At 46.6% G+C, this 22,151-nt stretch overlaps 1 protein-coding gene across 34 annotated transcripts in view; it reads left to right on the top strand.

The window, feature by feature from the left end:
- Nucleotides 1–11,642: 11,642 nt before the first annotated feature.
- IGFN1 (immunoglobulin like and fibronectin type III domain containing 1) overlaps nt 11,643–22,151 on the top strand; it is a 40,338-nt gene continuing 29,829 nt past the window's right edge. For all 34 annotated transcript variants that reach the window (XM_069875717.1, XM_069875711.1, XM_069875716.1 and 31 more), the window contains exons 1-4: nt 11,643–11,784; nt 16,878–16,946; nt 17,447–17,569; nt 21,655–21,794. In XM_069875717.1, the coding sequence (XP_069731818.1) occupies nt 16,928–16,946; nt 17,447–17,569; nt 21,655–21,794 (282 nt within the window). In that variant the 5' untranslated portion in view covers nt 11,643–11,784; nt 16,878–16,927. The remainder of the gene's footprint in view (nt 11,785–16,877; nt 16,947–17,446; nt 17,570–21,654; nt 21,795–22,151) is intronic.

The raw sequence follows: 22,151 nt of genomic DNA, 5'->3' as shown, positions 1-22,151 counted from the left end.
GAGAAGACAAACTGCAGATCTCAATGTTCTTATCAATGAGATGTAGGTTCATGAGCTACAAAGAGGATACAAATTGTACAACAGGATAAATAAAGAGAGAGGACAGGGGAAAGAAAGGTACCTGGAACATGAGATAGCCACTTAGGATATGATGGACAGATAAAAAATGCTACACCAGAAAGAAAAAGCTGAAATTTTAGTGCAGATGTGTGGGACAGAGAACAAAAATCATACTTTGAAAGACAGGCTTGGAATCTTAATAAACACAAAGCCCAGAAATTTTGTCTTCATCTTCTTGCAGACGGTGAGCAGCAGCAGTTAAAAGTTTATTTGGTTGCTTTCTGCTTTATAGAGCTCTTTAGAGCTTTTCTCTGTATCTTTCTGGGCTGCTTGAAGTCTTGTTCTCTGTGCTAGCTTGCCCTGCTGCACCAGCAGACACCCACTCGGCTCCTGCTGCCAGTTCAGGGTGGGACCCAAGTTCCTTGATATTGCCATGAAAGGAACGGTACGGATGGCCAAGGGGAGCATTGTGCATTCCTCCTCCCAGCAAGGGTTGGGAAACTGTCAGTGTGACCCAGCTGGCCCTGAGGAACCAGCGGGTGTCCCAGGTTGTAGTGACAGTGTGGGAATACAGGGCAGCCCCAAAACGTCTGGGACCCACAGTTTGTCAATCAGAGAGGCTGACAAGGACCTTCTGGGCTTTGTAAAGTCCCAAACTGCAAGCAATTTTCTGTTCAGATTTGCCTCAGAGCAGCAGCCCAGCTCTGTCTAAATGTGGAGTTAATCAGGACCTTCGTGTGGGTCTGGTTTCCTCCTGTTCAGCTCCTGGCACTGGTCTCGTCTGCCCCAGCCACCCTTCCCAGAAGTCAGTCTTCCCTCATCCATCATCCATTCTGACACAGGATCCGTGTCTGACACCCACTACCCCTTTCCTCCCTTCCCCTAGTCTGGCTGTGACGTATCAGCCCCGCTGACATTATCCTGCCCATTTCAATGAGGCATCCATCCATCCATCCATCCATCCATCTGCCTGGAGAAGTGACCTGCTCACTATGTCCCTCCACCCTTCAGTCAGCTGGGAGCCTGCTTCTCCGCCTGACCCTGAGCAGGCAGAACGTGCTTGTTGGTGGAAAATCCAGAGTGTGTGTGACTGTGTGCCACCAAAGGCAACGCATAAAGCACTGGGAGACTGTGGAGACTGAATTGTAAACTGGGCTGCAAGATGCAGCATCGTCACCCAGTTCCTATTCAAGCTGCCTTTCCCAGGCTGTGCTGTAAGGAGTAATGTCGCAACGAGGTGTTGGAGCTCAGTGTGAGAGAAAAGAAAGTGGTTTTGTTTTAAAACAAAATGTTTTTGTTCACTCAGACTCACATGCACGGACGCAGAAAGACCAAGATCCCAGTAGTACATCCAGCATGTGAGCACTGAGACATGTGCATCCAAGTGATCCCAGTGATATCAGGGAAGGCCTCTGATGCTCAGTACTGATTAGGCAGGTCTGGACACTTCAAGCTGAGATGTCCTGAAAAATGAGGCCTTGGGGCCTTCAGCAGCTGTTCCAGTGAGAGGTGTCCCTGCCTGTGGCAGGGGAATTGGAACCAGATGATCCTTAGGGTCCCTTCCCACCCAAATCATTCTACGATTCAATGAATTTTTGCATCTTCAGGAGCCTTGAAGTACTAGCAGTGACTTCATCTGTACCTCTGCTGGGGCAAGGCCACACGGCAGTCCAACCATCATTCTTTGGTGCTCCCTACTGGGCATCTCCAGTTCTTGTACAATCCATGGACTGGTGGGATAACTGGCAGAAGGAGACCCCTGTGCTTAGGCTCCCAGCTGGCACGGCTTCCCAACACAGTGGACCAAGCATGCTCTAGCAAGGAACTGCTTTGCTGAAGACTGCTGAGATCCTCCTGCAAGAGCTAGTTGTAGCTTTGATCCTGAACAGAAAGATTACTGTCTGTGGTGCTTTCCAGGAACTCAATGTTAGCGTAAAAAGCAGAGCAGTAGTTGTACCTCCAGGGATGAACCTGGATGAAGGCTGTTGTGCTAGACAGCATTGATTGATCCACTGCGTATGCTCGAGGAAAGAAATGGCACAAGAATCAAATTAAATTCCTTGTGGGAAGTCTTGCAATGCTTAGTCCATTGTGCTGGGAAGCTGTGCCAGCAGGGAACCCAGGCACAGGGGTCTCTTTTTGCCAGTTCTCCCACTGGTTAAAGTTAAGGTTAAGGTTAAGACCCTGGGATTGCATAGATTCATTCTAGAAACGGAGCGTGGAAGGGAGCAACATCCCCATTTGGAAATCTCACAACAATAGAAGATCCCAACACAAAATGAGCTTTCCTCTTTAGTTCCAAAGCCATGAATGGTGCATCCATGGAATGATACAGTTTTTCCTGCTGTGTGCTGGGCAGTGTGAGGAGAGGGCAGCAGCTCCACCCTTGCCTGTCCACCTGCCCTTCTTGGTGCCTTTTCTGCTGGCTCCTCCCTCTCCCCATGGCTCTGCTTCTACCATCCCTTCAGTCACAAACAGGGAAGATGGGAAGATGCATGGAGTAGCACCACTGTGGCTAACGCTGAGCAAGTGCTACGGAGGGCACGGACATGCAGAGGGGCTAGAGATGATCTAGGTCTGGAAATCAGTGGGAGAGCAGAGCAACCTGCAGGACAAGGGGAGGTGGGTGAGAGGGGGAAGCTGAATTTGAAGCATGGTGCTTAGAGCCCCTATTGGGTGCAAGGCTTGTGTATCACAGAAAGGAAGTTCTGTAATCCCAGGGCAGGGCTTTGAGGGCACTAATAGGCCTTAATTACACTGATCAGCCTCACATGGGACTCCTTCCCACATCCTCTGCCCATGGCCCAGAAGCTCTACTTAGACTTAGGCTGGAGGTTCCCTCCCTCCCCTTCCTGCACCTTGCTGCAGGTACATCTCTTTTCAGGCTGGTTCTTGAACTGTTGTTTGGATTTCCAAGGCTGGCTATGGACCTGACACTGTACCTGACCTTTGACAGTCGTGGGACTGTTGATGGAGCTGGTGGCCATCACCTTTCTGGGGCTGCCCCTTCCACAAGGCAACAGCCCAGCTCTTCCAGGCATTTCCCTGCTAAGGTTCCCCGCCAGGTCTTGTGACTGGCAGTGAGCAGCAAACGCCTGCGTCTACCCCAGACTTCTCTGTTAGCAGTGCTGAGTCCCGTGAGCTTCACTGAGTCTCCTTCTGCACATACTAGTTCCATTTGGAGGGGGCTGGGAGAGGTGGATCAGAAACCCCATTTGGTTATCCCTGCTGTTTAGGTTTTTGCGCATCTTTTTTTCTGTGACTGCCTGCCTGGAGCATGCTCGCATTCTCCTGCTGCTGTCCTGAAGATGCAGTGATTGATCTGCTGGATGTGTGTGGCTGAGGGGCGGGGGAAAGGCAAAACCCCTTGGAAGTCTCAGAGTGCTCTGGGATGCTTCAGTAACTTGTCTCCTCTGCCCTGCAGGTACTCGCAGCCCCTTTGGCAGAAGGCTGTAAGACAACTAAAAGGGGAGTTCAGCGTAGCTCCCAGGATTTGGGTAATGGAGGGGATGTCCTCCTTGGCAGAGTTTCTTTCCGCTTCATGTCCATACACTGAGCTCCTGGCTACTGGGTGGGTCCTTCAGCTAATGAGTTGGTTGTCCATGGAAGCGAGCCACCTGGCATCAACCTCACCACAGGTAAGACTTCCAGCAAGTGCTGAAGCCGTAAGGCTTTGTTGGTGGTAGTGAATTGTACAAGCTGAGGTGCCCAAAGGGATGTGATATCTCATTCTGGCTGGGTGCTTGAGAGATGGCAGACATGATCAAAATAGATCTTTGGCCCCTCAGAGAGATTCTCTGCCACCAGGCTGCATCCTGGTTTGAAATGGAGCCCGTGCTTCGGGTAGAAAGTAACGTTGTGCTTCATCGTAGGACACTTGTCAAGGCTACATGCTGAAAGCTGGCTGAGATGTGACAATTTGTACAACTGTCTCTAGAGTCCATGTCTGCTGCTTTGAGAATCCATGCTTCTTAGCATACAGTGCTGGAGAAGGGCACAAAGTGAATTGTGTGCTTAGTCTGTCACAACAAAGGTTCAGGGTTCTTGGACTTCCTGCACTAGTGGTTTGGGTTGGTGTTTTATACTCATTTGATGCAGAAGTGAGAAGGTTTCTGTGCCATCAGTACAACTCCTGACGTACAGTTTAATGACTGGTTTGCATCAGGAAAGAGAAGAGACAGGGCTGGCAGAGCTGACAGAGTTGTAGGTTAATGCTCTGTGGGAGAGTAACAAAATCTGTCTGTGTCATAAATAATTCTTAATGGCTTATTTTGGCAAAGAATTTTCATTCCTGACAAACGCAATTTTGCGACAACCAATAACCACTTGCTAATTTGGGATGAAATTAGCATTGGAATCTGACATCCTCAGGTCAGCTCAGATGTAGCATTTGGTGGGTTTCCAGTAGAGTCCTCTCACATGTCTGATAAGAAGTAATCTTTATGAGGGCTGTCAAAAGGAAGGGAATACTCAGGCTTACAAATCATTGAAGTGGGTTATTGGAAAGGGATGTGTGAGGATCGCTAAGTAAAGCACATTGCAGAAGGCTGCACTTTGGGTTTCTGAGCTCTGGAATGTATTTTCAAGTCTATCAGACTGATTTTAGCATCTCCTGGATTGTTGGTGCTTCTCTGCTTTTTGAGGCAGAGGACGTTTTTGCTCTTCTACAACATTAGATGGAACCTTCTGTGTTTTGCTGACTGTAAAGGCGATTCTTTGGGACGTGTCAGCTGTGCTTCATGGCTTATATCTGTGACAGCACGACCTCAGCAGCTTGTAGCAGCTCGAGCTCTCTCATCAACAGGAAGGGTGCTGAGCTACTGAGAGGCACAGTAGGAAATCCTCAGTGGATTTCAGTTGGCCACTGTGATGTCAAGGGACTGAGAATCCAAATGCAAAGAAACTAGTTAGTCTAAAGTAAAAGAGTTAGGAAATGATAACTCCACTTGTGTTGTCAGATTTCTTGGATAGTCCATACAAGTACAGGCAAACCTGCTGTTCTCCTGCTGGTTCATCTTCATACCTCTTGCTGTGCCACCCTACAACACTTACCAAGGCTCGGCACACTACAGAAAAAGTTTTAGTCAGGGGGACAATAGGCCCCTTGCCTGAGAGGGGGATTCCTTTCAAGTGGTCAGAAGCCAAGCATTTGATAGTGATATTTGCTTTAGGTTCTTGCCTCTCCTGTTGGCTGATGCTGGAGTAGGTGGTGTGATTCCAGGGCAGATCACCTCACTGGGGAGTTTCCCACTTTTCAGTGCTTGGAGTACTTGTTGTTCTGCCTATCCCACATTTTCTTCCTTGAAGAGAAGAACCTGCTTAACTTTATCCATCTGCTTTTTAGAAGCATTGATGGGCTGGTGGCTGCTCACCTTCACAGTATTGCATAGGGCTGCCTCTGAAGAATACAACTGACATTCTTACCCAAGGTGTTACTGTCCCTGTGGGCAACGAAAACCCAGGAATGTCTGCAGCTTGAAGACTAGGGGAAGGCTAGGACCAAGGAGAGCTTTGGGTGGTCTGTAGGTACCCACTGCTCTCTGCAAGCTGAGTCAACTGTGTCTGTAAGACTTTTTACCCTGCCTTGGGCTCTTCTATTTAGAGACGCTCTCTTGTTTCACTCAAGGTTTATCTCAATCAGCTCCAGGTGACTCTGGATAAGAATCTCCTGGCAGAGGAAGCCTTTACTAATAAACAGAACTTAGTCTGCAGGTGCATCTGATCACCATTTCCAGCCTGACCTAATGGGTTTACAATCCTATATTGATGTGTCTGAGGCACCTTTTATCCCAAGGGATGTACAAAGCTGTGTAGGTAACAGGCTGCCCTTGGTTGTGTAACTGGAGTGCAGCTCCTGCGATGTGTTACTGAACTCACCAAGAGCTGGTGCTGGGAAGGGCTCTGTCCATCTCTTGTATCCCCAACTCTAACACTTCAGAGAGTTCTCTAAAAAAGGAGAGATTTTTGGAGAAGCCTCTTCTTTCAATGTGCATGGCTGCTCGGTTTTAAATGCAGTTCGATTTATCTGACCAGTTAGTAATGTTGGTTCTTCTTGAGATTGGTTTCAAACCAATTCAACTGCTGTTTGTGTTAAAACACCCAGAGTCATTCAGTTGTAGCAAAGTTTTTAATGAGTTGCTGTGAGGAGGAAACCCGATCTGCAGAAAATCACTACTCCAGCTGACCTGTGAAACACTGAAGAATCACAGTAACCTCAGCTATGTCCTGCACTGTTACTGGATGGACTTAAATAATAACAAGTAGGAGGCAGGTGCATCGGGTTCCCGTAAGAAAAGTCGTCTGGATGTCTCGTGGGTAAGAGCCCTGTGACAGGCTGCACCGACCCAGGGAGAGCGAGGGACAGAGGCAGTGTGAGAGACGAGGAGGCAGAAGCGAGACAGGGAGCAGCTGAGAAGGATCCCAGGGTCCCAGTCCTGATTCCACAACCGAGTGCTGACTGCAGAGAGGGCTCGGGTGCTGCAGCTTTGACAGCACTCAAGGCAGCAGAGGAGCTGGGCTGGCACAGGCATGTGAGCGCGCTGCACCTGTTTCAGGTAAGTGGCTACGTGTGCCATGTGCCAGGGTGTGTCTGAGCTCCTGGAGATGCCCTTTGCAAGGCAGAAAACGTGACCGATGGGAAGCAACAGACCCTGGTGTCCCCCCTGCAGGAAGAGGAACGCTGACACCCTTTTGTGAAACTGTGGGATTCTTAGAGTGAGTAGAGGTAAAAGGGGAGTGATGCCCTCTCTTTCCATCAAGATTATTTCTGTTTTGGTTATTTCTCCATTGGATGTTGGCATCATTTTCTCGATCTGGATGACATTTTGTCCCAATATTATAGTGCTGGATAAGGAGAGAGTTTGAAAGAGGGCAACCTGCAGAAGGAATGGTATGGCATTCCCAGTGATGGGAGTCCTGTGGCACCTTTGTAGATGCCAGATGTTAACTTGTGCAGGCACAGGTCAGGAAGCACCAGAACAATGTTGAAAATAATGTTCAGGTGTCCCAAAAAGAAAGCGGGTAGGTGGCATGTGCTGTGGCTTCTCAGTGTTTCAGAGAGGTTTTGTTATTGTTTGTATCAGTATCAAACGTCCTGGCACATCAGGGCATGAAATATTAAAATAGCTCGACTTGCAAGGGCTGCGCTTTTCATCTGTTGCCACTGGCCGGTCTGGGAAACAAATAAATAAATCAGAACTGGGTATTTGTTATGTGCTCTAGTATGAAGGGGAGGGAGCATGAGGAAAAACCTTATAACTTGAATCCCTTGGGGCATATGAATAACACATTTTTTTTTCCTGCATGCAGCAAGCTTTATTAACCCTCTGCATGCCTAAGGAGTGGCATATACAAAGTGGTTCAGACATACATAGTTAATTTTAGCTGGAGCAGAAGATGTTTGGTGAAGTTCAATGTCCATACGGGGTCAAATGGAAGTGGTGCAGGTGTGCCTTACTCTCTGAATTCATTAAAGCACACAATGGGTTAAAATGTTGTTTTCTTCCATGTCTCAAGGAGGAGTGAAAAGTACTCGTGGGGTGATATGTCTGGTAATACATTGATGTCCAATTGCATCTTTGGCGAGCTAATATTAAACATCTTTTGCCCACTGTTTTATTTTTCCAAATGGAAACAGGTGAGTAAATTCCAGCACTGCGCAGTCCCGGCGTCAGAGCAGGCAAGGAAGACAGTCATGAAAGCAGCTACCACAAGGCAAAAGTGGGAATGTCAGGCAGCCAGGCTCCATCTAAATCACAGATGCTGCTAGCAAACACCTCTGGTCAGTCATGGATACAAACCAATTAAATCAGTCCTGAACAAGGGAAGAGAAGGAATGCTGTATGCCATGGGAAGGGGGTCGCTAATCTGCAGTGTAAAAGCAGAGCACTGCTGCTTCTTGTATTTGTTACCCTGATTCTAATCTTTTCCTTATGTTGAGTTGCATCTCAGTGTGTGGAAGTCCAGCTAACCACAGCGGGTTGTGTGAACAGCAATGGCAGATCTCAGCTTGACGGTGACAAGGAGGCCGACTGGTGTCTTGGGTGTGGGAGGTAAAATAGCCAAGGTTTTCAGCCTTAAAATAGTCCCCTAAATGTCTTCTGCAGTGTACAGCACAGATGATTCAGTGTTGAGGGACTGGGCTGAGCATGGGTGTCTTCCACAGAAAGCAGAGGGAGCTGCAAGTACTCAATACTTGGTATAGCACATTTATTTAGAATCGAATAGTATGAGTTGAGAAGACTCATTTAGGGCACCTGCGTGCAGAGTGTGTATATTTCTCATCCTGGTGCAGGGTATTCTGGTAAAAGTGAAATGCCATTCTGTGACCCGCCTGGTCCATGGCCTGATCTGAAAAAAAGGATGTGTCTTTGCTTATACATGGACAGCAGGATCGGTCAGACTCACCTGGTTCAATGTGGTACGTTGGGTGGTTGTAGGGCTTCAGGGAACTGGTAGTCTTCACTGAATTTAGACCTTTATTCCGTTTTCTGTGCCCTTGCCCATCCTGAAATGAATGTAACTTTTTTTTTTTCTCGTGTCGTGTTTATGCGGTTCTTGTTGCTGTTGTATCAAAGTAGGCTTTGAACCCGACTACTGAGCTTTGCATAGCTTGAGCCATTATCTATCTCTGAATATTTGTGCCCAAAGGCCTCCCTGATATCACCTTGACCTTCAGCGTGGTGACTGACCCATGCTGCAGGGTAGTGCTGTGGCTTCGCCAAGTGACTCATGAGTCTAGCTTTTGACTTTGGTCATCTGATCATGAACTGGAAAATCCAGTCAGCTTTTTGGACCTACGACGTCTTGATTCCTTCACTTATTGCTCCGAGTCATGCAGTGGCACCAGCAGTCTATTGGAAGAGTTGAGCCAGTTGTCCCTGGTCAGCATGGGCAGACGTCATACCGATACACTGAAGACGGGAACTACAGGGAAAACAGAAGGTCGGAAGAGTCTCATTTCCAGATAAAATGTACTTCTAAATTCAGTCCTGAAATAACTATACTGCAGCTGTTGCCTTTTGACACTTCTTCACTGCCCTTCCTGAGGGGAATGAGCTTGCTTCCAGGGAAAACCGTACCTCCTTTGCTGGGAAAGCAGTGACGACTGCTGAGTGTACCAGGCTTTGTTATGACATTTTGCAAGTTTTTAGTGGTACGTTGTAGCTTATCCACTAGCATGCAGGGTTAACAGGGCTTTTGGGTGGGTGGGTGGAAAACAAGCTGTGAAATGGAAGAAGGTCAGTCTCTTGGGGGAGTTTGCTCTGCCACAGATGGTTTTAAGTTATCAGTCCATCTGTAGGAGACGTCTCCATTCCTTTTCCCCCCCAAGAAAAGGGTAAAACCAGTGCTGAAAATAAGGCAAAGTGCTGTCAGGTCTGGGTTCAGTGGAGCAGGCAGAACTGTGATTCTTCTGGTACTTCTAGACCCAACTGTCTGTCTAGTTAGGAATTCCTTGGTTGTTGAAGCAGAGCCCCCACAACTAAATGTGGTTTGGGAGTAAATGTCATCAGTGGGGAACAAATCGCTGGAAAGGGAATGCAGATGAGAAGGGGAACAGCAGTGAGCATTGAGTCTCTGGAGACCTCAGGCCCTTTCGTTGAGCTAACTCTGCTCCTCTGCTCGGTGGAAGGCTCTTGGTGCAGTTCAGGAGAGGTGAATTCAGGTTCCAGTACAAGCCATCAAGTCTTCCTCTGGGAACATTCTCATGACTTATGTGAAGTGTCACTGTCTTTAGAGACTTGTGTAGCAACTGGTTTTATTCATGTGTTGAGGCTACAACACCCAGTCGTCACAGTAACACAACTGCTGCCCTGGGCCAGTAAGGACAGTCTACAGAAGCTTCCTTGGGATAAGTAGTGGACAAAACAGGTGGAGGAAGGTGCTGTGAGAAACCCATGAGGACACTGCTAGAAAACAGTGTCTGCTACTGAGAGATGGGATTTTCCAGCAGCAGATGGAAATTTTTTTTGTCTGACTAACTTTCAAATTGTTTATATTTGACTTTGGAATTGCTGCTTCTTTTTTATCACTGCAAACGTAACGAGGGACGTAGAACTGAATGAACTTAGCCCAAGCATCATTTTGAACAATCGCATCTTCCTCTGTTAGCATTGTTTCCTTAGGAACTGGGAAGGTGTAAATCCCATCCCTAGCAATAACTGTCAAAAAGAAAGAAGAAATCAAGAAAATTAGTCCAGAATTTCATTCTCACATTTATCTTTCTAGAATGTTGATCCCCATCCCTGCAAAACAGACGGTTTTGGTATCTGGATCAGTCCAGCTGATGGATCATACTGCTATCACCTGTCTCTTCCACTGAAAGATCATCTTTCTAAGACTGGTGGGAATGATGCTCATGGTTCTTCTGTCTTCATCCTGTCTAAGACGACCAGGGGTTTTGCTGCATATTCCCTTCTCGGCTAATCATAGACTTTAGAACTCTAGTGTCCTGATAGAAAACCAAGCAAAGCCTTGTTCCATTTCTGTCAACCCAGATATCACATAATGAATGGTCACCATGATAAGAATGCCTCCATTGTTGGCTTCTGGAGCCAGCCAGCTTTTCATCTCAGAGTTGAAAATGAGGATTTACTAGGAACATATGGTGCACAATGCAAAGGAAAGAAGGGTTGTGTGCTCTCAGCCAACAGTGAATGGGAGTCGACTCCCAGACTGCACAGGCTTGGCTGCTTGCGTGTTGTGCTGCTGGGAGAAGAGAGCATTCAGTCCCAGGCTGGCCATCTCTGTCAAAGTCAGGAATCAGATGGAGGTACCTCTGCTTCCCAGTGAGACCAGTCCGTTTGAGCTTTCTAGATAGAGGAAGGAAGGTTTACACGCTGCAAGGGTAGACTGAAAGCAGAAGATTTGGGAGCACAATGTGCTGTGCTTGTGCTTCTGGAGTAAACCATGGCCTTATTGCTGCTCATGGGAACAGAGATCAGCTGTGGAAGTAAAGACCACCGATGAAGAGGTCTCTTGGCTGTAGCAGTGAAGCTGTTCCAGGAGGACCTGGATTTCTTTCAGACCTCTCAGAATAGCACAGGCTAAAGGACTCTACTTATGAAGGCCAAGGCATGGTTGCCCCATACTCAAATGCAGTGATCTGCTCTTTTTACCTCTCTGCTAAGGGATTATGATCTCCTAAGGACTCGTGGCCTTTGAGAACCTGATGTGTCCTACAGAACTTGGGTGTACAACTTGTCCCTTCCTTGGACAAGCCATTGGTCCGCACAAATGTTTGTCCTTTGCGGCACAAAGACTCGTCCCAACGGGCACTTGGAAGTCCAGTGTTGCCTTGACTGATGGTCACACCTGACCAAGTTGGCCCATTGCCTTGCTTGAGGCTTGCCAAAGGCACGAGATTCAGTTGCCCCTCCCCGTGTGCCATGGGGGGGGCGTGAAGGTATAATGAGGCACCTACAACTGCATGCAGCACAGTATAGAGCTGTCCTGGTGGGGAAGCTACAGAGCATAGGCTTAGCTTCTCAGAGAGGTGTGAGGGAGACAAGACTTTGTCATTTTTTTTGCCACTCAGGGACTTCTACAACAGACTAATAAGGGGTGTGGCTTCTTTCATCCAGGTCACCGATATCTGCGACAAAGAAACCTGTTGAACAGTTACGAAGAGCTCCGTGGTTTGAGTCAACGAACACAGCCACTGGTCCTGGGAGACGCAGGATTGACTTCAAGCAGGATCATCTCAGAATCTCATCCTGTAAGCCGGTGAGTTTGGTCATGTTACCACCAAGATTTGTGCAGGAGCGACACAGAGCTGGGAGTATGAAGTGTCACCTTCAGTGTCTTGGTAGATGTTGCTCTGTGTTGCAGTAGGTCTGAAAATTGTTGTAAATATTCTTGGTCTCCTACACCGATTTCCCTGGGAAGACGGCTGAGGCCATAACTTTCCTAAGGACCTAACATGTGACTTGAGGCACAGGTGCACTAATGGTTTTTAACATTTTTTATCTTGGATGCATTGTTTCTTGGGAAAGTAAGTAGCAATGTTATGTTTTATTCTGGACTCTAGGTAAAACTCTTGTATTTCCTCTGTGATGCTGCATGAAAATTTTTCTGTGTTATGAAAGAATTCACAGGTAGGTTGTAGGCATCAAAAGGCACAGACTGACCTGTTCTCCTGTCCTCCTGTACCTGCGTCACCAAACTGACCTGAATTCCCTGTCTTGTTGTCTGCTGTTCAGGCTTGGCAGTGTGTCTCTCCTTTTGGCATTTTGCATAAATGCCACTTTCATAAATAAATAGCTGTGGAGTATCTGGTGTATGCGAACCTAGACTGTGGACAGCATGAGCAATCACTTATCTTACATTCATAATCCCTGAGGCAGAAGAAGAGATCAGGTCAAGTATAGATTTACCGAAGGGATAAGTCACACAAAATCTGATCCTCACGTACTCCTCCCCGCTCTGCGCGAGACCTCCATTCATCACTGCAGTGCTTGCCACATTCCCCTCCGTGACCTGCTCAGAAGTGTTCATGAAGTTGCAGTTCTTCTGCAGTCGCTGGCCTTCAGTTCTTGATTCTAACAAAAATCTTTCAGATTTTTCTTTAAAATATCTTTTGAACTTCTTCTCAAGCTCAAAATATTACTTAAAGTTAATAAACAAAGGCTACTCAAGGCGAAAAGAGAGATTTTAGGTGAGAGATCACTCTCTCAGTGAGTCTCTGGGTCTGTGGTGTAAAGTACAGCCAGGATGTGGTAGTTTGTTTAGAGCATTTTGCTGTCAGAAGCGTCTTGATTTTTATGAATTGCAAAGAGAAATACAGTGCTGCATCTGTTGCAGATTAATTTACTGTAATGATAATTCAAGTCATCACTGTGTTGTGTTCATGGCTTTGTGTTCCACATTTCCTGGGCGTGTGCCAGCACCCGTGGAACATCATGTGCCTCTGGACCCATCACTGTGTCTGAACCACTTGCCACCTGGCAGTTCTCTACAGGTTTGGCTTATTTTGCTTGTCAGGCTCTGCCAGCAATTATGTCACATCTTGTCTGTGTTTTGCTGTCTGAACATCATAAATAACCACTTGTGACACCGCTAGCACCTCCAAATCGTGTGGCCCCCAAATGTTTTGCTTATTAACTGAGCTGATTTATGGCCCTCTCAGTAGTGGCCAGTCAGACTGCTCTTGCTCAGTCTCATCCAGACAGATTGATGGATTGACAAGATGAAGGGCTGACCTCCCATCCCGTCAGGCTGTCTGGATTATTTTGGTAGATTAAAAATATTGTCGGTAGTCAAGGGCTCATTCCTGCTCTGCATTCAAAGCTGTGCAAGCTTTGCCCCTGTCTCCAAAGGGGATGTCTATGTGGCTGAAAGGCAGACAGGCTTTTGCCTGGGATGAGAAACACACAAGTCTTGGCTCCCTGAACAAGGCTTAATGCACAATTTCAGCCTGAAGAGGAGGCTGAGAGGAGACCTCAGCACTGTCTACAACTGCCTGAAAAGAGGCTGTGGTAGGGTGGGTGCTGATCTCTTCTCCCAAGTGACAAGTGTCTTCACCGAAAGGGTTCTTGTGCACTGGCAGACGCTGCCCAGGGAGGTGGTGGAGTCTCCATCCCTGGAGGTGTATAAAAGACGGATGGATGAAGTGCTTAGGGATCTGGTTCATTGGTGGACAGGTGCAGTTGGACTCGATCTCAAAGGTCTTTTCCCACCCAGTGATTCTATGATTCTATAACACTGATGTGAGAATGTTAAGATGCTTCCCAGTGCTTGCCCTCTTGTGCTGGGGATCTTGGTCAACATCATCTCACCTACAGAGGGGTGGGGATTGCCTTTGGAAGTATTTGCCTCCTTGGAATAAATAGTAACTTCGATGAATATCTTAGTGTGGACACCGAGATTTCTATCATTTGTAAGTGAAGACAATCATAGAGAGAATTGTTAAGGTTGGAAAAGAACTCTAAGCTCATCTAGTCCAACCGTCAGCCCAACCCCATCGTGCCTAGAAGAAGAATTACACTATGACCATTTTTGGAAGCATTTTACTGTCTTTCATTTCTTTTAAAAATCCTATGTTTTCTGACTGAAGTCAAAGCAAAACCGTGTTTTTTCATGTGACAATGAGTAGGAATCTTACAAATAAGCAGGACAGGGGCTGAATATTCTGACCCAACTGATAGGTTATTTTCTGAGCTTCATTTAGCACAGAAGCCACTTGAAAATGTGATGTGGTTGGATTGATTACACTGAAGGAATGTTCCCTTGATATCCTGGCACTGTTATTTTAACTGTGCAATCAATGTGGCACATTAACATGCTTCTGTCTCACTCTCCAGAAGGCAAGAATTCGCAGGAGTTTAAGGACTCACAGCAGCTTATCTCTGATCTAGTGAATTTCTGAAATACTTAAAGCTCTGTGAACTCCGTGGTTTGCACACAGTGCACGTAGCGCATATTGTACATCGAGAAGACGCATTTGCAGTGCCTGTTACAACACAAATATTGTCAGTATTTGGATTTTTTAGAACTAGATTTAAATGTAGCTTTAGGTTATAATTACATTAACGTCTGTCCACAGTCAGACTGGACTGTGAACAACTCTGACAGGGTACCTTTGGAAGCTTAAGGACATAACAACTTTCTTGGTGGCTTTGGACCTGAGAACATTGGCCATGTTCATGTTCCAGTATAGATGCTTGTCAATATTGCCAAATGTGGAGGGGAGGAGTTCGGAGTAGCAAAGAATAACTGTGAGCGTAACAGAAAAAGAGCTTGGGGATTAGTGTTGCAAGCTAATGTCAAGTAATCTTGGTTGTTGAAAGTTGTAAGCATGAAACCTTTCAGCTCCAGGAGTGGTGACATGTTTAGGAAGATACAAGACCACAAGAGGCAAAAGCGGATTAGAATGTTTGCTCTTGATGCAGTTCAGTAATTCAGAGGGCAAACCAAGGCCATCGGAAGACGGGAATCAGGAGTCTGAAAAATTCCTGCAACTTGCCCTGCACCCTGGAATCATCTTATTTTCAGTTCAATCTTTTGTCTTTTCACTCCCATGCATAGTTCATTCCCTTCATCTACATTTTTTAAACCGCTTACCAATGATTCATGGCAGTAACTATGGGATATGCCAAAATATTGATGTAAAAGCTAAAAGATTGAAATTAAAAATTATTGTTTTGATGGATAGTAAAAAAAAAAGTCATTCACACCAGACTGGGGCAGTGAGAGAAAGAGGGGGCTTAGGTGTTCCTCACACTGTCCTGTACGTCATTTCCCATGTCTGGAGACACATCTCATTATTTCACATGCATTTCTACTGAAGTCAGGGCAGCTCATGGGATGATTTTCCAAGTAACCAATTATTTATGAGGTTTGTATAGCATGCAGAGCCCTAAAATAAGAGTTGCACTACAGACACGGTGGAGCCAGTGATTTGTTGTGGAGACCTTGCATAGAGTACGGAGAAGGCAGCTAATCAGCTGAGACCTAAATTCAGTGGAAGCTTTCCAGTAATCTCTGCACTTGTATATGTATATGGCTTTAAATTGGGAAGGGGGAGATTTAGATTAGACACTAGGAAGAAATTCTTCTGTTGATGGTGGGGAGGCTCAGGTTGCCAAGAAGGGTCGTGGCTGCCCCATCCCTGGAGGTGTTCAAGGCCAGGTTGGGTGGGACTTTGTGTTACAGATACAGTGGAGACTGATTTGTTGTAGGGAGTTGTCTATGTCCCTATTTGCAGCTGCTGATTAATGGCAAACAAAGCTTATACGATTGGTTCAGGATTTGACCCAGAAGAACCGAGTTACATTTTCTGTTTATGGGACAAGCACAAATTTGGGTAGCTTGATTGTGTTTCAGACTTCTTGTAACCATGTATCGCACAGATAACACGACTCTGAGTTAAATGGGTAACAAGGAGATGTTGAGGTCCTGCCCAAAGGTGGAGTGTGGCAACAATTGGTTGGATGAATGCCTGATAGAGGGAACAGAATTAAGATCATAGATGTGCTCAGAAAGTCCATCTGCCTTTTAAAACTGCTAAAAGCTGCGTGTTGTGTGACTGTTGACTGAAGGAGTGCAGAGGGTAAATAGAGCTGCAGCATTAATCCCACAAGGGAATCTAATCTAACTGCTCTTTCAGAGCTTTAGTAACTCTATAGTTTCTGAGCATCTCTCATATGACGAGGAGCCTGCCTTTGCAGTTTGCTTGCAGGATAGCGATGTGTTCCATAACGCGTTGTCTGATTTATAACTACAGGGAAAGAGGCACCTTTGGCAGAAGGTGACAGGAGAGATCTGTAACAATAACTTGTTAATGCCAAATTCACAGTTCACCAATTCCTTCTAAAGTATTAGCTTATACTTTACTCTCCGGTCTAGTTGCTAATTTAGACGAGCTGATTTAGATCGGGATGTGCTTCTGCTTCATGCCCCAGTTTAGTCATCCATCTCTGTGGCTTTCTTCTCAGCAACTGCTCTTGCCATCCATCAGAAGTCACCATGTGAGTGCCATGTGGTGTAATATTTGCCTGAAACACGAGAGGACGTCTTTGGAGGAAAGCCAGATGACATGGAAAAGGAAGAGGTGACAGAGGGATGCTGTCAGATGCGTACATTTTGCATTTAACCCCACTAGCCATTTTCATACCTGTTGTTTATGGGTTGAAGCCTGTGTCAGGATGTGTTTTGGGAAGATGCATCATGATGCAGTGATTGTCAGGCCCTTCTCAACTTGGCTTCTAGGCTTGGCAGCAAGTGAGGAAGGGCAAGCTGCATCATCGAAGTGAACAGTATTAAGGTCTGCCATTTCCCTTGCGGACTGTAAATAATGAAATGATTTGTCTTTTTCACAGGAGAACCTGTAGGCTGTTGGTGCTGACCCTAGGCAGCTGAGCAGATCATCATGACAGGCCACCAGACAGGTGAGAGAATGGACACAGCCATGAAACCTGTTTGGGGTGCCCCTGAGAATGACCCCAACGTGCTTTTCTTGTTCAGCAGTGAGGTTGTATGCCACCACCACAAGGAGAGACACCAGTAACTGGCCCATCATGCTCTGTTGACCTTTGAAATAGTGTCTTTCTCAAGCCAGATTGAATTTTTATTTGGAACAATAGCAAGTGTAAAGTATTCTCCATCCAAATCATCACTAGACCTGTGGCACTGGATTATGATCTTGATTGTGTGTTTTCCCACTTGGCCCTGGCTTTGCTGTAAGTCAGCACAAAATCACAGGTCTTAATGCTCCAGCCTTTGGATGTGCTTGCAGCCTGCAGTGCAGGATGGACAGGTCCTTTACTGCCCTGGGGGAGTTGAGCAGGAACTTTTACTGTTCTGCAGAGAGGGAACGCACACTGAGAGGTCCTTTCTGAAGGACAAACACCTTATTTTAAGTGAATGTATTTTTCCTTGCCTTTTTTAGTGAAATCCTTCAAGAAATCTTCTGTCCCAGGAGTTGTTATCACCCAGTTTGTGGATGAAATTCCAAAAGGATGCAGTACACCTGACTTTGAGAAGAAACCTATCACTCTGACATTGCAGGAAGGTGAGATTATTGAAAAGCAGTCTAGAGGCTTGACTCCACATCACACCACCGTGAAACAATGATCGTAACTAAATCAAGCTGGTTTCTAAAGGGATTTGTGTAGACCAGAAAAAACTGTTGCGTGGACAAAATCTTTGTCGTACTGATGAAAATTCCATGAGTACTGTTGAAATACTCCTGCATTTTTGCAGCTGTGCAAGGTCAAAATCTAGCTCCTGAAGTGTACAGCAAATCGTGTGAGTTCTGCAGGAAGTTCTCTAAGTGAGTATTTTGCAGCAAAAGGTTAAACACATAGAAAAAAGTTTTTTTCCTGTTGAACTCACTTTTATTAGGAGTGTTCAGCACTAAAATGAACTGCTTTTTAAAGAAAGATGTACTGACTGCAGGCAATATTTAGGCTGTGCTTCTTCAAGGAGCAATATCAATCTTGCATAGTGTACAGAGAAGGCGGCTTATGAACGGAGACCTAAAATCAATGGAAGCCTTCCAGTCATCTCTCTGCACTTGCAGAGGGTCATGCATGGCTTTAAATTGGAAAGGGGGACACTTAAATTAGACATTAGGAAGAAATTCTTCCCGATGAGGGTGGGGAAGCCCTGGCCCAGGTTGCCCAGAGCAGGAGTGGCTGCCCCATCCCTGGAGGGGTTCAAGGCCAGGTTGGAGGGGGCTTGGAGCAACCTGATCCAGGGGGAGGTGTCCCTGCCCATGGCAGGGGGTGAGACTCCATGGGCTTTGAGGTCCCTTCCAACCAAAACCATTCTATGATTCTGTGATTCCTATTTTTTTGGAGTGGGACCACCTGAGGAGATGGTGTAGCTCCTCTTCCCTCCCAAGGCTGGGAGGTTTTGCTGTCACATCTGGCTGTTGATGTTCACCCACCACTGATGTTTTGTGCAAGAACACAGTGGCCTCTAGCGGTTCAGCCACCCTCCTCCTCCCTTCCACCTGCGAGGTTCAGGCATGAGCCGTGGTGGTGCTCGTCTCCTTGTCTACATTTTCTGAGTGATTTCATTTGCAGTACATTCACATACAAAACGTTGGGGCAGTCAGGCTGCTCACTGTGTGAAATGAATTCAGTGTTCATGCAGATGCACAGTGTGTACATCTTTAATTACATCATCATTGTCCCATTGCATGGATCAGCTGGTACTTCTAACTGTGGGGTTGTGTCCTGTGACAGGCAGCTAACGTGGGCAACTGCAGCCAGAATGACTAAAGGTAAAATTGATTTGAAACAGCCTTCAGTGCTGCCATCTCGGAGAAAGGGGGAGATGCCTTTGGGTAAGAATCTGTTGGCAGGAGCTTGCTGTCACGAAAGTTTGGTGGTGGTGACTGTGGAAGGGTGTGGGAAATATTGCAAGACTTTCTGAGGAGAGTTTTTAACATTTTTTAAGCTGGAGGACAAAACTGTGGGGAAAGAAAAACTGTAATAATTTCTGCCCTGAGCTACATCCATGCACCACTCCATTTCTATTCTCCTCTACTCTGTTCTCATGAGACCCCACCTGGAGCATTGTCCCGCATCGTAAGTAGGACATGGAACTGTTGGAATGAGTCCAGAGGAGGTCACAGAGATGATCTGATGGCAGAAACCCCTCTGTTATGAGGCTGGGCTGAAAGAGTTGGGGTTGTTCAGCCTGGAGAAGACTCTGGAGAGACTTCCAGTACTGAAAGGTGCTCCAGGAAAGCTGGGGAGGGGCCTGTCACAAGTGATAGGATGAGGGGGAAAGGCTCTAAATTGGAAGGGGGGGGAAATTTAGATTAGACATCAGGAAGAAATTCTTTTCGATGAGGGTGGGGAGGCCCTGACCCAAGTTGCCCAGAGCAGTGGTGGTTGCTCCATCCCTGGAGGTGTTCAGGGCCAGGTTGGATGGGGGTTGGAGCCCCTGATCCAGTGGGAGATGTCCTTGTCCATGGCACGGAGTGGAACTGGATGGGCTTTGATGTCCCTTCCAACCCAAACCATTTTATGATTCTAGTCCTCTGTGACAGTCCCACTTACTGACCCAGGAGTCACTTCTTGGTCTGTTGGTCTCATAGTGTTTCCAAGGTCTTTGAAGCCTTTTGGAAGAAAAAGAGAAGGTTTGTATCCAGGCAGTGGTAGAGCTATTGCAGATTTCTGGGGTCAGCTGCAGTGTGCTCAGATTTGTAGGGAAGCAGCGATGAAGGAGAAAGGTCACAGGTAAACCCCATCCTTGCCTCTTTGAAAAGCAGAGCCTGCTGAGTTTGGAGTGCATGGTGGTGCCAGGAGAGCAGACAGGGAAGGTATTGGAGAAAGAGGACATGTAGGGAGTACCTGGGGAAACTGAGGGTGGTGCCTTCAGTGTGCAGAAGGGGAATCTTCTTGTTTCCACCTCATAATGAATCCAAATTTATCTGAGGGAAAAGGAGACCAGGAGCTGCAACTATTCACACATGAACGTTACGAATGTCTAGAGACAGTGGGCTCCAGCACAGAGTCTTGTGTCATTTAACCACCTGCCCGGCATGGTCACAACAAAGGGGATCTGTAAGAATCATAGACTTGTTAGATTGGAAAAGACCTTAGAGATCATCAGCGCCAACCGTACCTGTCTAGTACTAAATCATGTCTCCAGGCACCTCATCTATCAGCCTTTTAAACCCCTCCAGGGATGGGGACTCCACCACCTCCCTGGGCAGTCTCTGCAGGTGCCTGAGAACCCTTTCACTGAAGAAATTTTTCCTGATATCCAATCTAAACCTCCCCTGATGCAACCTGAGGCCATTCCCTCTTGTCCTATCGCCTGTCACTTGGGAGATGAGACCAACACTTACCTCTCTGCAACTTCCTTTTAGGTAGTTGTAGAGAGCAATCAGGTCTCTCTTTAGCCTACTTTTCTCCAGGCTAAACAATCCCAGTTGCCTCAGCCACTCCTTGAAAGGCTTGTTTTCCAGCCCCTTCGCCAGTTTTGTTGCTCTTCTCTGGACACACTCCAGGACCTCAATGTCTTTCTTGTGGCAAGGGGCCCAAAACTGAACACAGGATTCAAGATGCAGCCTCACCAGGGCAGAGTACAAGGGGAGAATCACTTCCCTGGACCTGCTGGACATGCTGTTTCAGACACTGTTGGCTTTCTTGGCCACCTGGGCCATTGTTAACTCATCTTGAGCCACTGTCAACCAGCACCCCCAGATCTTTCTCTGCCAGGCAGCTTTCCAGCTGCTTTCCCCCAAGCCTGGAGCTGCATGGGGGTTTTGTATCCCAAGCGCAGGAGTCTGCACTTGGCCTTGTTAAACCTCACCACATTGGCCTCAGCCCATTGATCCAGCCTGTCCAGACCCCTTTGCAGAACCTCCCTGCTCTCCAACAGATCGACCCTTCCCCTCAGTTTAGTGTCATCCACAAACTGGCTGAGGGTGCATTCGATCCCCTCATCCAAGTCGTTAATAAAGATGTTGAACAGGACTGGACCCAGAATGGAGGAGCGTGGGAAATTGTGTGAGATGAGGATAGATTTGGGCATTTCATGATGCCAGAAGCAATTCTAGGTGGAATTTGCTGTAGCACCATTGATTTTGGAGATGATCAGAGGATGTTGGCAGTGACGTCTGGCTGGGTGATACCACATTTTAAAGGGCTTTTCTGATTAAATATCCTGACATTGGTGATGTGGGGAAAGGTAGCCCAGCCTGGACTAGAGCTCACATCTGCTCTTTGGCCCTGCCCACATATTGAAGGACTTCAAAATCTGACCAAGAGACCAAAAAATAGTTCTCTTGAGTACGTAATTTCTCTGTCTGCATAGCTGTGCAATAAAATACGGGGACCATGTGTGCCAGTGGTGAATTGTAAAGTTAGGTTTCAAATAATCTCTTGGAAAGCCAGGGAGTTTGAGTGGAGACTACAGCAAATGTCTTGCAGGAATGGGAGGATTTACTGTGACTTAAACTGGTAATTTAGGCATGTCTTACAGAGAAAACCAAAGGATAAAATTAAACAACTTTTCTGCCTACAACAGATGGCTGACTCTGGGGATAAGTCTACTGATAACATAGTGAGCCTGGCTTGAGAGTTCACGTGTTCAGCCTGTCTTAGATGACTCATTTCTTGCCTCTTTTCAAAGGTAAAAATGCCATTTTCCGAGCTGTGGTCAAAGGTGTGCCAACCCCTGAAGTGAAATGGACACGAACACAAGGTGGAATGGATGATCCTGACAAATACCAAGCATTCTTCAATAACGCCACAAATGAATTCATTCTGCAGGTAAAGATCAGATATTTCAGCCATGAATCGTTAAACAGAGAGGGCAACAGAAAGGAAAAACCTGCAGTGGGCAGGTAGAGGTCTGGCACAAAAACCCCTGTGACTTGTCTGTAACTCTTTTTATATAACAAATTAAGAAAATCAGCTATGATCACCTTCACAGCCGTTCCCTTCTGAGCTGACACAGGGCTGCACCTGATGCTGCCAATGTCCAAAGCAATCCCACAAACCCTTTTCTGAAAGGCTGTTGAGGATCTCTGTCAATTCGGCTTTCACATCTTCTGCCAACAAAAAATGGGCCCCTCTGAGCACTGATTGGGTCTTCTCGATCTCTTCACCATCACCCTCAGTCAATAA

This window comes from Phaenicophaeus curvirostris, chromosome 24 (genome assembly GCF_032191515.1).
Source record: "Phaenicophaeus curvirostris isolate KB17595 chromosome 24, BPBGC_Pcur_1.0, whole genome shotgun sequence".
NCBI classification, from domain to species: Eukaryota; Metazoa; Chordata; class Aves; order Cuculiformes; family Cuculidae; genus Phaenicophaeus; species Phaenicophaeus curvirostris.
The sequence above is the reverse complement of the archived record's forward strand: the minus strand, read 5'-3'. Positions and strand labels throughout refer to the sequence as shown.